Source organism: Anopheles darlingi, chromosome 3 (assembly GCF_943734745.1).
Source record: "Anopheles darlingi chromosome 3, idAnoDarlMG_H_01, whole genome shotgun sequence".
Classification (NCBI taxonomy): domain Eukaryota; kingdom Metazoa; phylum Arthropoda; class Insecta; order Diptera; family Culicidae; genus Anopheles; species Anopheles darlingi.
The window spans coordinates 26,838,816-26,851,691 of record NC_064875.1 but is presented as its reverse complement, the minus strand read 5'-3'; the positions used below and the strand labels follow the sequence as shown (position 1 = coordinate 26,851,691).

The following is a 12,876-nucleotide window of genomic DNA, read 5'->3' as shown; positions in this document are numbered from 1 at the left end:
ACATCTGGATTTGAGCAGATTATGCGCGTGCAGAACCATCAAACGACTCAAATAGAGTGATATGGTTGTCCCCAAATAGAAACCGGTGAAAAAACGGACTGTACGAACTCTAACGGCAATTAATGCAGTGCTGGAGCGCATACGACGAAATCCGGAACGATCGGGAAGAAAAATGGCGCATGGCATGAAAATGAGTCACACCTGCATGCAAAACATAATAAAAAGAACCTTAGATATAGTCCTTTCAAGAAGCAAAGGATTCATGGGTTGTCTCGCAAAAACGTCGCCGAAAAGTTAGCTAAATCTCGGATGCTGCTGAAGACGCACGCTGCTCACAACATATTTTTTTCAGACGGCAACAAAAGACTTTGTAGGCAACTTTGAACAAGCAAATGGATTGCGTGCATGGTGTATCTTGCTCACGGTATTCTAACCGATGAAAAAGGTGCGGAACGATATCAAAATGGCTCATATGTGATGGTATGGGGCGCCATATTAAAAGAAAGAAAACTCTCACTGTTATTCGTTGATAAAGGCGTAAAAATCCACGAAAAATATTATTTGAAGATCGTTCTCAAGCTCTATTTGATTCCTTATGCGTAGAACATATAAGAAGAAAAAGATGTTTGTTTCCAACAGGCTTCAACACCTGAGCATAAGTCATTGACTGTTCACACATGATGAGCGCAAAATTTACCATGTTTTGTAAGCTCATCGGAATGGCACGTATCGTCTTCAGATTGAAACCCACTCTATTTCTAAGTATAGGGATACTTGCTAGGGAAGCTAGTTGACACAAAGAATTTGACTTTAATACATTAAAAACGATTTGTGAAAATTTGAGACGAAATGCCGAAGGAAGTCGTCCGTGCAGCTTGCAATAGTTTTGGAAAGCGAATGGGATCTGGTATAAAAAAACAAAGGAGAAAGAATTGAAATGAATAAAATAAATTGCAACTATAGCAATAGAACATTGTGTTAAAAATAAGAAATACGTGAAAAATAACATAGTTTCCATTTTAAGACCAAATTTAAGTGTATCACTTTCACGTTCCCACCCTGTATACTTTCTGTTCTAGTCGCCCTCGTGGGTACCTATGTGCCGATCATACGTCTTTGATCGAATGAAAATTTCCACATCACATTGGCGTATATAACATTTTTTTACATCACATTTGCATGTAATACGCACATGGCATCGACTTAGTTTAGCAGCTGCTGGGTAAAAAATCCGCTATACAAGCGTCAGACCTAAGTTAGGCGTGGCGCTTTCAACAATAAATTCATGGCAGTTGATGATGCACTTAGTCACGATTGCATAGTGCTCTCGAGCGCATTTCTCAGCAATCGGTTAACAACAGCAGAGTGAGCAAGTAGCAAAAACAACCAGGATCACTGTAACAAGCCCTCTAACATGTATTGAAGTGTGGCTTACCTTTTGAAAATGACCGCTTCAGCTACAGCTACAAATGGTTCGCTCAGCTACAACTACAGCTACTTTAAGTCGCAGCGTGAAATATTTGTTGTTCTAAAATCAAGAAACATATGTTAATACAAATAACATAACAGGTATTGTTCCCAAAAGGTCTAACATAATGTACTTACTATAAAGTCGAGATGAAGTCGAGATCATATGATCGATCGCTCCAATCCGCCTGCTGCTTGATTATCGTTACTGCACATGTACTCGTGGATCTGGAATAAATAATCGATTGCATAAATGTAAGAAATCTGATGGGCAGCTTGGAATGCTAATATCTTTTCGACGTTATGAACAAACAATCGAATCATCATGTTGGATGTTTGAAATTTAATTTAAATCTAAAATTTTCCAATCAGTCATTTCTAATCAATGGTTTTCACCGTATCACTTTGACACTAAAACAATCATCTAGCTCTAAACTGAACAGCTTTTGCAAACTAGACCACCGCATGACAATCCGCAATTGAAAAACTGGGTAAGTGTCAGGATGGTTAGCTGCAAGCGACGCACAACTGAGAAAAAATTGGAATGCCATAGTGTTTCGAGTGTTTTCTGTTCTAGACCAATAAACCCCACCAACAGTTGGTTCATACGTTTTATTATGAGGTCGTTTGGCCACTATTGGATTTTTCAGATCCGATGGCAGCATATAATAAAATCTAAAAGGTGTAAAACAGGACTATTTTCAAGTGGTAATCGGTTTTGACATTCCATCTACTCTCTTTTTTCACATTCCATTCACTGCAACTAAGCGGCTTCCTAAAAGGCAATATTCTTTACCGCGTTATGGCTCATTCGTTCTACAAAATAAATATAAGAACTGCGGGCTAAGTCGTTCGATCGTATGACAAATCACATCACATTGCACTAAGACATACCATCGCTCTCGGCTACAGCAAACATTCCTTACCAGGGTTTTGATATTTCTCCTCCAGACACTTGTTGCAGGGTCACAAATAGCACGAGTTAACTTTTCGGGTTGTAATAAACGTTCTAGCAGGGAAGCAACAATTGAACACGACTATGTTCCTTAACTGTAAAACGTGAAGTGGAGTTTATTTCTTCTAGAATAGTTTTTACAAGTTTTAGGGACGTCGGAGAAGGTAGAGGGATTTAGAGAAGGTAGAAGGAATAGATATATGTATTTGTCGCAGGTATGCGTTATCGCTTGTCGTAGGTAAGGACGACGTCAGTTGCCAGGTGTAACGTCTAGGGCCATGTTATGTGGTCGATCACCGCCACATGTCACCATGTATCTTGCGACCAGATTTTTCGCTCACTAATAAGAACTCAATGTAGCCTTTGTTGCGTTAACTTTATTCACTACTATTTACAAGTTCTTCTCTCCTAGGCAGCTTCTCGGCAACTGTCCTTGAATCAACTCTCAACTGCTGAATGCCAACGAATCGCCGAATTCTCGATTCTCTTCTGTACTTACTACTTTTTGAACTCCCTTCAGTTGACCGTTAATATGCCACTTGATGTTACCCGCGACGTATCTCTACATATCGCCCCAATGCTGCTTTAAGAACGGGTAGTTCCCTATCGATCGTCACCTTTGGTCCGATGCTGTTGTGTTGACCGCAGGTAATGCACGTCGATCCTTAGTGTAGATCAGGTAGATGGTAAATCCCACAGTCGGCTGGAACCATGACTTGAGGGTCGCTACACAGGGACCCTGCCATTTGGTACGGGAATCCCTGTGAGTTACTGAGTGACCGAAAAATCGTTGTTTTAAGCTGCTTTCACATCGAGCGCGTTTAAACGCCACTAATAGACGCAGCAGGTTTTTTGACGCAGAAAATACGGTTGTATCACATCAAAATATATGGAAGTGTTCACGTAACGCACCGAAAGCTATTTTTTGGAGCTTTTGAAGAGCTTAAAAGTTGGCGTTTTTTTTCGGATCTGTAAAGCTGCTTTCACATCGAACGCGTTTTTAAAAACGCCAAAGTTGGCGTTTTTTGACGCAAAAGCTTAATTTATTGTTCACACCTAGGTTGCGCGAAGGTCGATTAAAAATACACGAAAAATAGCACTATAACACTACCGCCACCTTATCAAATCATGATAAATAGTTTAATCTTCACGCAAAACAGTTATTACCCGGATTTCAACACATTCCTGCCAAAACAAATTGCAAAACCAAAGGGCAACGCTGGCTTGCCTGCGTAGCCTGCTACAGTCGGCTCAGAACCTGCCACAATCTGTAGATTTTTACAGATCCGAAAAAAACGCCAACTTTTAAGCTCTTCAAAAGCTCCAAAAAATAGCTTTCGGTGCGTTACGTGAACACTTCCATACATTTTGATGTGATACAACCGTGTTTTCTGCGTCAAAAAACCTGCTGCGTCTATTAGTGGCGTTTAAACGCGCTCGATGTGAAAGCAGCTTAAAAATCTACAGATTGTGGCAGGTTCTGAGCCGACTGTAGCAGGCTACGCAAGCAAGCCAGCGTTGCTCTTTGATTTTGCAATTTGTTTTGGCAGGAATGTGTTGAAATCCGGGTAATAACTGTTTTGCGTGAAGATTAAACTATTTATCATGATTTGATAAGGTGGCGGTAGTGATATGGTGCTATTTTTCGTGTATTTTAAATCGACCTTCGCGCAACCTAGGTGTGAACAATAAATTAAGCTTTTGCGTCAAAAAACGCCAACTTTGGCGTTTTTAAAAACGCGCTCGATGTGAAAGCAGCTTTACTGTTAAAATGTAGCTTTTCCACCCCTCCCCTCCCCTAATACATTTATTTACGTTTCCGCATATTTTTATGAAGGTTTGCTTATCTAAAAAGTGATAATTACCGATTTTTTCGGTTACTCAGTAACTGATCGTGAGTGGGGGGGCCTATTTCAGTCTTTTACCGGGGGGCTATTTCATTGTTTTACCATAAGTTCGATCATTTGTAATTAGAGTCTCTATTGACAGACGGTATGCAATGTGGCCCTTAATGTTTAATCTGCTACTAAGACGCCCTTAAGCGGCCTCTTTGTACGACAGATTACAAAAACTGGCCGCTTAGCAACCTCATAATCATTAAGCCACATTGCAGATCTTTTTTTATACGGGAGATAGATAAAGAAATAAACGATAGGTGAAAACAAATGAAAATGCACGAAATTAAATTTGTTTATTAAAATCATGGTGCTGCAGTGAACACATTTTCTTACGATCGCTTCGTGGCCCAATTCTGAATATATCAACTGCGATCTGCTACTACGTTAAAAGACAGAAATTGGATAACAGGAATTCTCCGAACATTCCAATACGACTCCATTTCATTGTATCCCACGGTGAATTCCATTCCATTTAAGCACTGCTTTCATAAACCTATGTTAAGCTTCGTTCTGTGAGAAAATATTCCAACAACTGAACTATTAGTAGCACCCCAAATTTCTCCTGTGGTGCTTTCTGGCTCTTTTAAATTGTGGAACTTTTTCTTCAGCTCGCGGAAGACAAGCTTCGCAATCGACGTTTTTTTGATTTTGAGAACAAATATCGACGACTGTAATTGGGCCATATCGAACCGCAGTTTGTACAGACGAACCAGAGGCGTCTTCATACGCAGGAAACATGTTTCCAGAAAAAGGACGCCATGGAATACGAGAACTTCAAGATGTTTTAGAGATGACAACGCTTTCAACAATTCAATAGCCGTGGCCACACGGGGCGAAAATTTGCGCGCAAATTTGCACATTAATGCCAAAATGTTTTCGCTTCGTGTGGCAGGGGTAAAAACCCGAAAATTTATGCCGAAATGTCAAACGTATTGTTTTCATCTGTGTTTTGGCCGCTGAAGTTGATTTCCGAATAAATTTTGCAGTTTTTAACGATTTTGTTGCTGTTGCTGTTATATTTATATTAAAAATGCAAAAACAATACGAAAAGAACCTACATTTTCGTAAATAAAGCGTTCGATAGCGTCAAGGGTTCAGCGAAAAAGTCCGCGGACGTATAAAAGTTTGACAGCGTGTAAGGGTTAAGCGAAACCGTTTTGGCATTAATTTTTTCGTTTGCGCTAGAGTTTTCGCCCCGTGTGGCCACGGCTAATGGGTTCATTGTAATCCGTATCGTCGGGTTTGTAATCATGAATCTTTACCCCACGATGCTATAATGGTCAATAGACACCTTAAGACTTTTAAGTGATGTGGGAAGTTTCAAAGTATACCCTTTGTTAGATGGCAACTCTATATGCTCCACCAACGTTAATTTTGATCAATCAATAACAAAATGATCATTGCATGACATTCCCATTTGATGTAGGGGTCTAGTGTAGTTAATGTGGACAAATTTCCCACCTACGATTGCAACTCGGGCATATCCACGCGAATCTTAAAATTGGATATGTAGTTTAGATGACTAATAGACTTGATGCGAAGAGTTGGTATGATGTCTTGATCAAGGAAATCTCGAAGCTCGAAGGAAATCTCCAGCGAGTAGAGATAAAATAACATTATAATGCCAGCATAATATCAAGGATCAACATTCTTACAGAGCAACTTTAACACATCTCCAACTCGTCATCAAATTCGCATCACGTTTGATCTCGGTTTCAATGCGGTACAGTTTGAGCTGCCGGATAACCTGAAAGGCTTGGTTATGAACGTGTTCAGTTCACGTTCGTTGATTGTCCTGGTCATGCCAGCCTCATCCGGACCATCATCGGCGATGCGGAGATCATCAATATGAAGCTGCTGGTAATCGATGTCGAAAAAGACATACAACCACAGACGACGGAATGCATTATCATCGGTGAACTGACCTGCCGAAAGATGATCATGGTGTTGAACAAACCGATCATGCTGCCTGTTGCGAGCGCGACCCCTCTCGGGATGGTAGAGCAACGTGCAATAAGGTCACCGGCGGTGTCCTCCTAAGGCTGGATCAGCACCGGTGTGGAGAACGATCGTAGCCTGGCCGGTGTTTTGAAGCTGAGTTTGCGGGCCAGCCGGTCGCAACGATCGATTGCGACCACCAGTGTTCCGGGTGCGCGCGGCTTTCAGCGGGATTGAGTCACAAACTCAAAATCGGCAAAAGGGGAAGGGAAAATCGGTGGAAGGAGCTCAAAATCGGCAAAATAAATTATTCGAAACATTGATTCCACAGGGAAAAGACCGTCTCCGGGTTTATTTTTTCAAAAATATTCGGAAATATTGTTGGGTTGAATGCACCATCTCATAAAAGAACCGTTGGAGCCTTCTGTGGGATTTATTTTTCTCCTCATGAGAACTGAAGGCTACCTATGATTGCTTGCCCGTTTGTGCTTTAGCTATTGTGGCTGATTGATCCGAGGCCGGGGGCTGTAAAAAACAAGAAAACTGTAAAATCCCGGAGGACGAGAAACCGAATTTCCGCAAAACGAGCGCCAAAAAACCGCCGTTCAAATTTTCGAGTAAACCACTCGAAAATCCAATTTTTCGAGCACAACAAAACACCCAAGGGTGGAAAGTACGCCGTTTTTGTAGGACAAAGGTGTACTTTTGTCCTGGGAAAAAAGTGCGACTTTATTACACGATTGGCAGTATGGGCCCACGCCCAAGGGTGGAAAGTACGCCGTTTTTGTAGGACAAAGGTGTACTTTTGTCCTGGGAAAAAAGTGCGACTTTATTACACGATTGGCAGTATGGGACGGTGTAAAAACGGCCTCGAATCGGTTCCAGTCCAACCGGTGCGGTATTGGTGCTGTTTCTGAAGGGTTTGTTTTGAGAAGCAGAAAACTAATTTCAGATAATAGTATTTTTGAAACATTTTATGTATTTTAGCATATTATATATCACTTTTATAACAACACTGAATCACATTCGGGTCACAGGAAAGCGCTGAACAGCCGGGGAAACATCTTTCAGCGATATCTTCTGTTCATCCAGAATCTTCCTTCAACATACACACAGTCAGGTTGTTCTTCGATAACGAAATGAACTCCATCCTAAACGGTTTCTGCATCATCTCCAGCATCCATTGCACTGAAAACACCGTGGAAAATGATAGACTTTAATGAATAAAAGCACTTTTCTCGCTGGAGCAACTTACCGAACTGCAACCGCGCTAACACTTTGACAGGTTCACTGTGCTGTACCGATTGGACGCCGAGAACCGGTGAAAAAGTCCCAAAAAAGTCGTGATTTCCTCGAGGAAATCCTCGAGGAAATCCTCGAGGAAATCACGACTTTTTTGGGACTTTTTCACCGGTTCTCGGCGTCCAATCGGTACAGCACAGTGAACCTGTCAAAGTGTTAGCGCGGTTGCAGTTCGGTAAGTTGCTCCAGCGAGAAAAGTGCTTTTATTCATTAAAGTCTATCATTTTCCACGGTGTTTTCAGTGCAATGGATGCTGGAGATGATGCAGAAACCGTTTAGGATGGAGTTCATTTCGTTATCGAAGAACAACCTGACTGTGTGTATGTTGAAGGAAGATTCTGGATGAACAGAAGATATCGCTGAAAGATGTTTCCCCGGCTGTTCAGCGCTTTCCTGTGACCCGAATGTGATTCAGTGTTGTTATAAAAGTGATATATAATATGCTAAAATACATAAAATGTTTCAAAAATACTATTATCTGAAATTAGTTTTCTGCTTCTCAAAACAAACCCTTCAGAAACAGCACCAATACCGCACCGGTTGGACTGGAACCGATTCGAGGCCGTTTTTACACCGTCCCATACTGCCAATCGTGTAATAAAGTCGCACTTTTTTCCCAGGACAAAAGTACACCTTTGTCCTACAAAAACGGCGTACTTTCCACCCTTGGGAAACCCTGCGGAAACAGCACCGCCACAAATCGAGCTGTCATTTTGGGATATCGCCGTTTTGTTAAAAAATCTTTGCAAAAAGTGGGAATTTTTGATAATTTTTCATTATATTTGTGATAAAAATAAGGGTGATAAGAGCGAATTACCATCATTTGCAACACCCGCCGTCGTTCTCGCTATGAAAGTAGGCCGATAAAGTGGAAAACCGTGGAAAATCGTGGAAAACGGAACTCACAATCGACCCTAGAAAGTAGAGAGATCCGGGAGACTCGGAAACCGTGCCGGTAAGTTTTAAAGTTCCAGATTCTGCAAGGATCAAAGGTTGCACTAACGATCGAATTCTCCTTCCAGGAAGCATTACGGCAAGATCTCCTGCAACAAAGATTGCAAATAGCACAGAAAGCTAGCTGGACTCTAAGAAAGCAGAGGTCTACGCGAAGGCTCAGGATGCTGGATTGAATAGCCGTACTGGAGGTCTTTCTGGCCTGCTAAATCGACGGAAAAAGCCGGAAGCAACAGGATGGAATACACTCCGAAAGCGGTTGTGCTGGAGCTGCTTCAGCGATACGCTCGTCATCTTCCGGATGAAGAATTTTTCCGCGAAGGAAACCTGTACCTTAAACCGTTCGTGAAACTCGGCGTCCTTAGCCAAATTCCGGCTGTTCCGGACGATAACGATAAAGATTTGTAAGTAACGAAAGCGGACCACTGTTTGGCCCGACGATTGATTATTGTTTCCCTTCTTTCTCACAGTGAAATCTGCTGTAATGTCCCGGATTGTGCGTTCTTTTGTCAATCCGTGGTCGACTACGAGGCTCACTATAACGCGCAGCACCGGTATACGTGTGGGGAATGCAAGAAAACGCTCCCAAACGCTCACCTGTTGGATCTTCATCTTTCCGAAACTCACGATTCATACTTTGCTGCACAGGTTCAGGCAGGTAAAGGGCCGATGGTAAGTTCCCAGATCTAATTCCCTGCGATAAACCTCTACTTTAACACATTCTTCTTTGCCATCTCTCGCCAGTACGCCTGTTTCTTGGAGGAATGTAAATACCGGAGTAAGGACGTCGTTGAGCGACGCGATCACTGCATACGGGAGCACAAGTTTCCCCACAATTTCCGCTTCGATAAGCAGTCCCTGGCACATCGCCTTATTTCCAAATCCCCCGAGCTGGACACAAAAATTGGCGAGGAGGAAACTACTATTGTCGCAGATGCTATGAGTCCACCGCGGTGTAGGAAAAATTTCGTCTTCGGTCACTCGCGGCAACGTACGTTCAAGGCCTGCAAACCCACCCAACCCAAATGTGATATACTCGAGAGCAACCGGATGGTGGTTGATCTGCTGGAAAGCCTACCGAAAGAACAATGATCTGCCTTGATACTTATGATTGAATTTGTTTGTTAAATTTGCATTAAATTAGCATAAATAGTTGAAATAAATAAGTTGAATTCTAGGCGAACGTTCGCCAACAGCAATCACCTCTGCCGCGGTGCCGTACCGATCCTAGGCCTCGTTATCGAGATCTTCCGAGCTGTATTCGGCACTAAAATCGTCACTTGCCGCGCCAGGAAGCGTCGAATTGCGGTATGTTTCATGGCTTTCGCTGCCAACGGTTGATGAGGTCGCTTGCTCCGAGGACGTATCCATATCGATCGCCGCTGTCGTGGGTTGCATCGTACTGCTGGTGGTGGTGGTCATCGACATCGGCATAATCTCACAGTTTCGTCCTTTGTACCCGGTAGGACATTCGCACCGATAGTAGCCATCCTCTTTGATCAGTGACTTGCATTTTCCGCCATTCTGGCAAGTATTTGCATTCTGCTCACAGTAGTTTAGCTCTAAAATCGAGAAGAAAACGATTAGAAAAAGTTGGGTTCCGTTTCACGACGTTCTTACCCTGATCGCAGAGCATTCCTCCCCAGCCTGGCTTGCAATTGCACTCCCACGGACGCCGGCAGTCACCATTAACGCAGCCGGGGTACGCGTGGCACTTGCTGCAATCTTCACCCATCCATCCGACCTTACACCGACACTCTCCCGGACGACGACAGTATCCGTGCTCCCGGCTACAGTTGGCGGCACACATCGCTGTAACGTTTCGTTACGATTCAAATCAGTCACGTGCAAGGCCTGATGCCGACAATAAACCCCCCCGGAATACTCACGTGTCTGACAAAGTATTCCCGTCCATCCTGGCAGACATTTGCACTCGAGCGGTTTGGTGCACGTTCCGTGCATACAACCCGGCAGCACCTGGCAATCTCGGCAGGTTGGACCGGCCCATCCTAGCCGGCAGCGACACTCACCCGGTGCTTCGCAGTATCCTCGTGATGGATGGCAATCGGAACGACAGATCGCTGTAAAAGAAGATCCGATGAATTACCACCTCAAATGGCCTTCGCGTTCGAATACCTACGCTCCGAGCAGAAGATTCCATCCCAGCCCTTGTGGCAAACGCATTCGAACGAAACCTGGCATCCCCCGTGCTGACATCCGGGCAACGGGATACAACGGTTACAGTTTTCACCGTAGAATCCCAGCTTGCAGCGACACTCTCCCGGTCGCTTACAGTAACCCTGCAGTGGATCGCAACCCTTCTTGCAGATCGGAACATCGCACAGATCACCGGTCCAACCCGGAAGGCACTTCACATCGCCATTATCGTCACAGACGTAGTGCGAGTATTCGTTCTGTGGTGTCGGTAGCTCGCAGGCCTGCGACATGTGGAAAAAGGTGGAATTTATATGAACTCATTAATTGCATTCGTGATGACTGCCAAATATGCGATCGCTTATCATATAATTTAAGACAAACATTAAAAATGAATTAAAATTAATGATCGAGCTTCTCAATAATGATCCGCGCGCAGATGAAACGCCAAGATTTAAAATAAATTGCTTTTCGAAAATGGAAGCAAAGAACAAAATAATTCTAGTCGAGGAGGGAAATGGGGGCCGCTTACTGCTCATTACGAAAGAAACGCCGCTGGGACAAGATGACGAACAGGTTCTGGAACGAAGGAGACATGCATCGTCCGATGCTGTCGAATGGTGCAGACACGAATCTCGTCGACCGCTGGCATCTTATAACCGGTACTCAGGAAATGGGGAATGGGAAGCGGACTTGGAATAATGGAAGAACGGAGCAAAACAACCTAACGGGTTCTGGGGCATAAGCGTGATCGGTAACGCAAGACCAGACCACAATGCCCCAGGGGCCTGGACCTGGACGTGTGGTTGAAGACGATTTAACGGTTTTCGGTGCAAGTACGCCCGTAACTTCCGCTCGGTCATACCATTCGATGTACGCAGACACGTTTATGTTAATTTTCTCTCATGCTTTTGCTCCACAAATTGTAACACCGAACAGCGCAAGTTTTTATAGGCCAACCGAATATTACTTTCGCCATGTATCGCCGACATCACTTGACATCGGTCCGGTAAGGTGGGCCGGTGTAATGGAGAAATCTAGGATCCGGTGTGTCGCTAATTCGACCCGACCACACACACTATAGAGCTCTCTCGGAGGGTAAAAGTAACAGCACTACTGGACACAGCACTGGCAAAACGCATAATTTCACTCTAACCTGCTTCTTCCACTTTGGCACATAGCGGACGGCCAAGCCCGGGGGCACTACCAGGGCGATCAGCTGCAGCAGTACTCCCACGATGAGCAGCGGATAGCTGGTGGAGTGGTGACTCATGGTGGCTGGTTTGCTCCAGAAATGTCGTCTGGTTTATCTTCGAACGATCGAGCATTCACCTTTCTCCGGGTCTGGTGATCTGATCGTCCGTTGATCCTCTACGATCTAGAACCTCGGCTGAAACGGTTGTAAGACGAAAGGTAACTCCGACTACTCCGGACGTCGCCTAGACGGAGACTAATGGATGCCGTTGCGAAAGGCAGGAAAGGAAACCTAGAGATGCTTCGGCGATACACGGAAAGTTTACTCGTCTTTTCTGCGTCTTCGGAGTTGGAGTTGGAGCTGGATGGGGATGGGGAGTTTGTTTTTGCTTTCTTGTTGCGTGCTTTCTCCTCGGGGCATCGCGATACGCGAGTCTACTGGCCAGACCTTGCGGTGGCTGGTTGGCTGGTTGGTGGTGGCAGTATTTGCTCAATTCATTCATACTATTCACCGGTGATTCACGAAACGGCGAAAACAGAACATCGGAAAATATTAAGAATGAATAAGAGCTGGTTTAGTGTGTTCTAATTTCACAAACGTTGTGGAATATTCTATACACAAAATCTTTTTTATGTAGTTCAGGTTACACAAAGTAGATGATGGTGATGATAACAAGGTTTATTGATTTGTAGCGGTATTTATTCTCTTAAATAATCTCATATTTTTGAATGAAGTACTCCAAACTGCATGTTTGACCAGAGTGTAGAAAGCTTACGGTACGGGGAAAGGGGCAAACAGTGATCAATTAGTTATGATGACACAAACGCGCGACTGCAATCCTTTTTGGAATGGACATCACGTACAGTCTGCTACCGACTTGGCGAATGGTGGATCCCACCTTCAAATCGTGCCGAACGAGAAAAGGTAGATGTACGTACTTGCACGTGGTGCGACGATGAAGGTCTCACCGTTTTTGGTGTGTTCAAAATTATTGCAAAACTGAATGTACGTCT

At 43.8% G+C, this 12,876-nt stretch overlaps 3 protein-coding genes across 4 annotated transcripts in view; 1 reads left to right on the top strand and 2 right to left on the bottom strand.

Annotated features, from left to right (window-relative positions):
- Positions 1 to 12,876, bottom strand: part of LOC125954270 (protein TIS11) — a 449,377-nt gene that overhangs the window by 159,739 nt on the left and 276,762 nt on the right. The window lies entirely within an intron of this gene.
- LOC125954338 (protein lethal(2)k10201) lies at positions 8,302 to 9,707 on the top strand. Its single transcript, XM_049684537.1, has 4 exons — positions 8,302 to 8,515; positions 8,583 to 8,918; positions 8,985 to 9,186; positions 9,259 to 9,707. The coding sequence occupies exons 2-4, from the start codon at positions 8,752 to 8,754 to the stop codon at positions 9,604 to 9,606; spliced, it is 717 nt and encodes a 238-aa protein (XP_049540494.1). The 5' UTR covers positions 8,302 to 8,515; positions 8,583 to 8,751; the 3' UTR covers positions 9,607 to 9,707.
- On the bottom strand, positions 9,730 to 12,061 carry LOC125954314 (delta-like protein 1). The gene is made up of 5 exons (XM_049684506.1): positions 11,825 to 12,061; positions 10,655 to 10,952; positions 10,404 to 10,595; positions 10,135 to 10,326; positions 9,730 to 10,076 (listed from the first exon to the last, which is right to left on the bottom strand). Exons 1-5 carry the CDS (start codon positions 11,939 to 11,941, stop codon positions 9,742 to 9,744), a joined length of 1,134 nt encoding a protein of 377 aa, XP_049540463.1. The 5' UTR covers positions 11,942 to 12,061; the 3' UTR covers positions 9,730 to 9,741.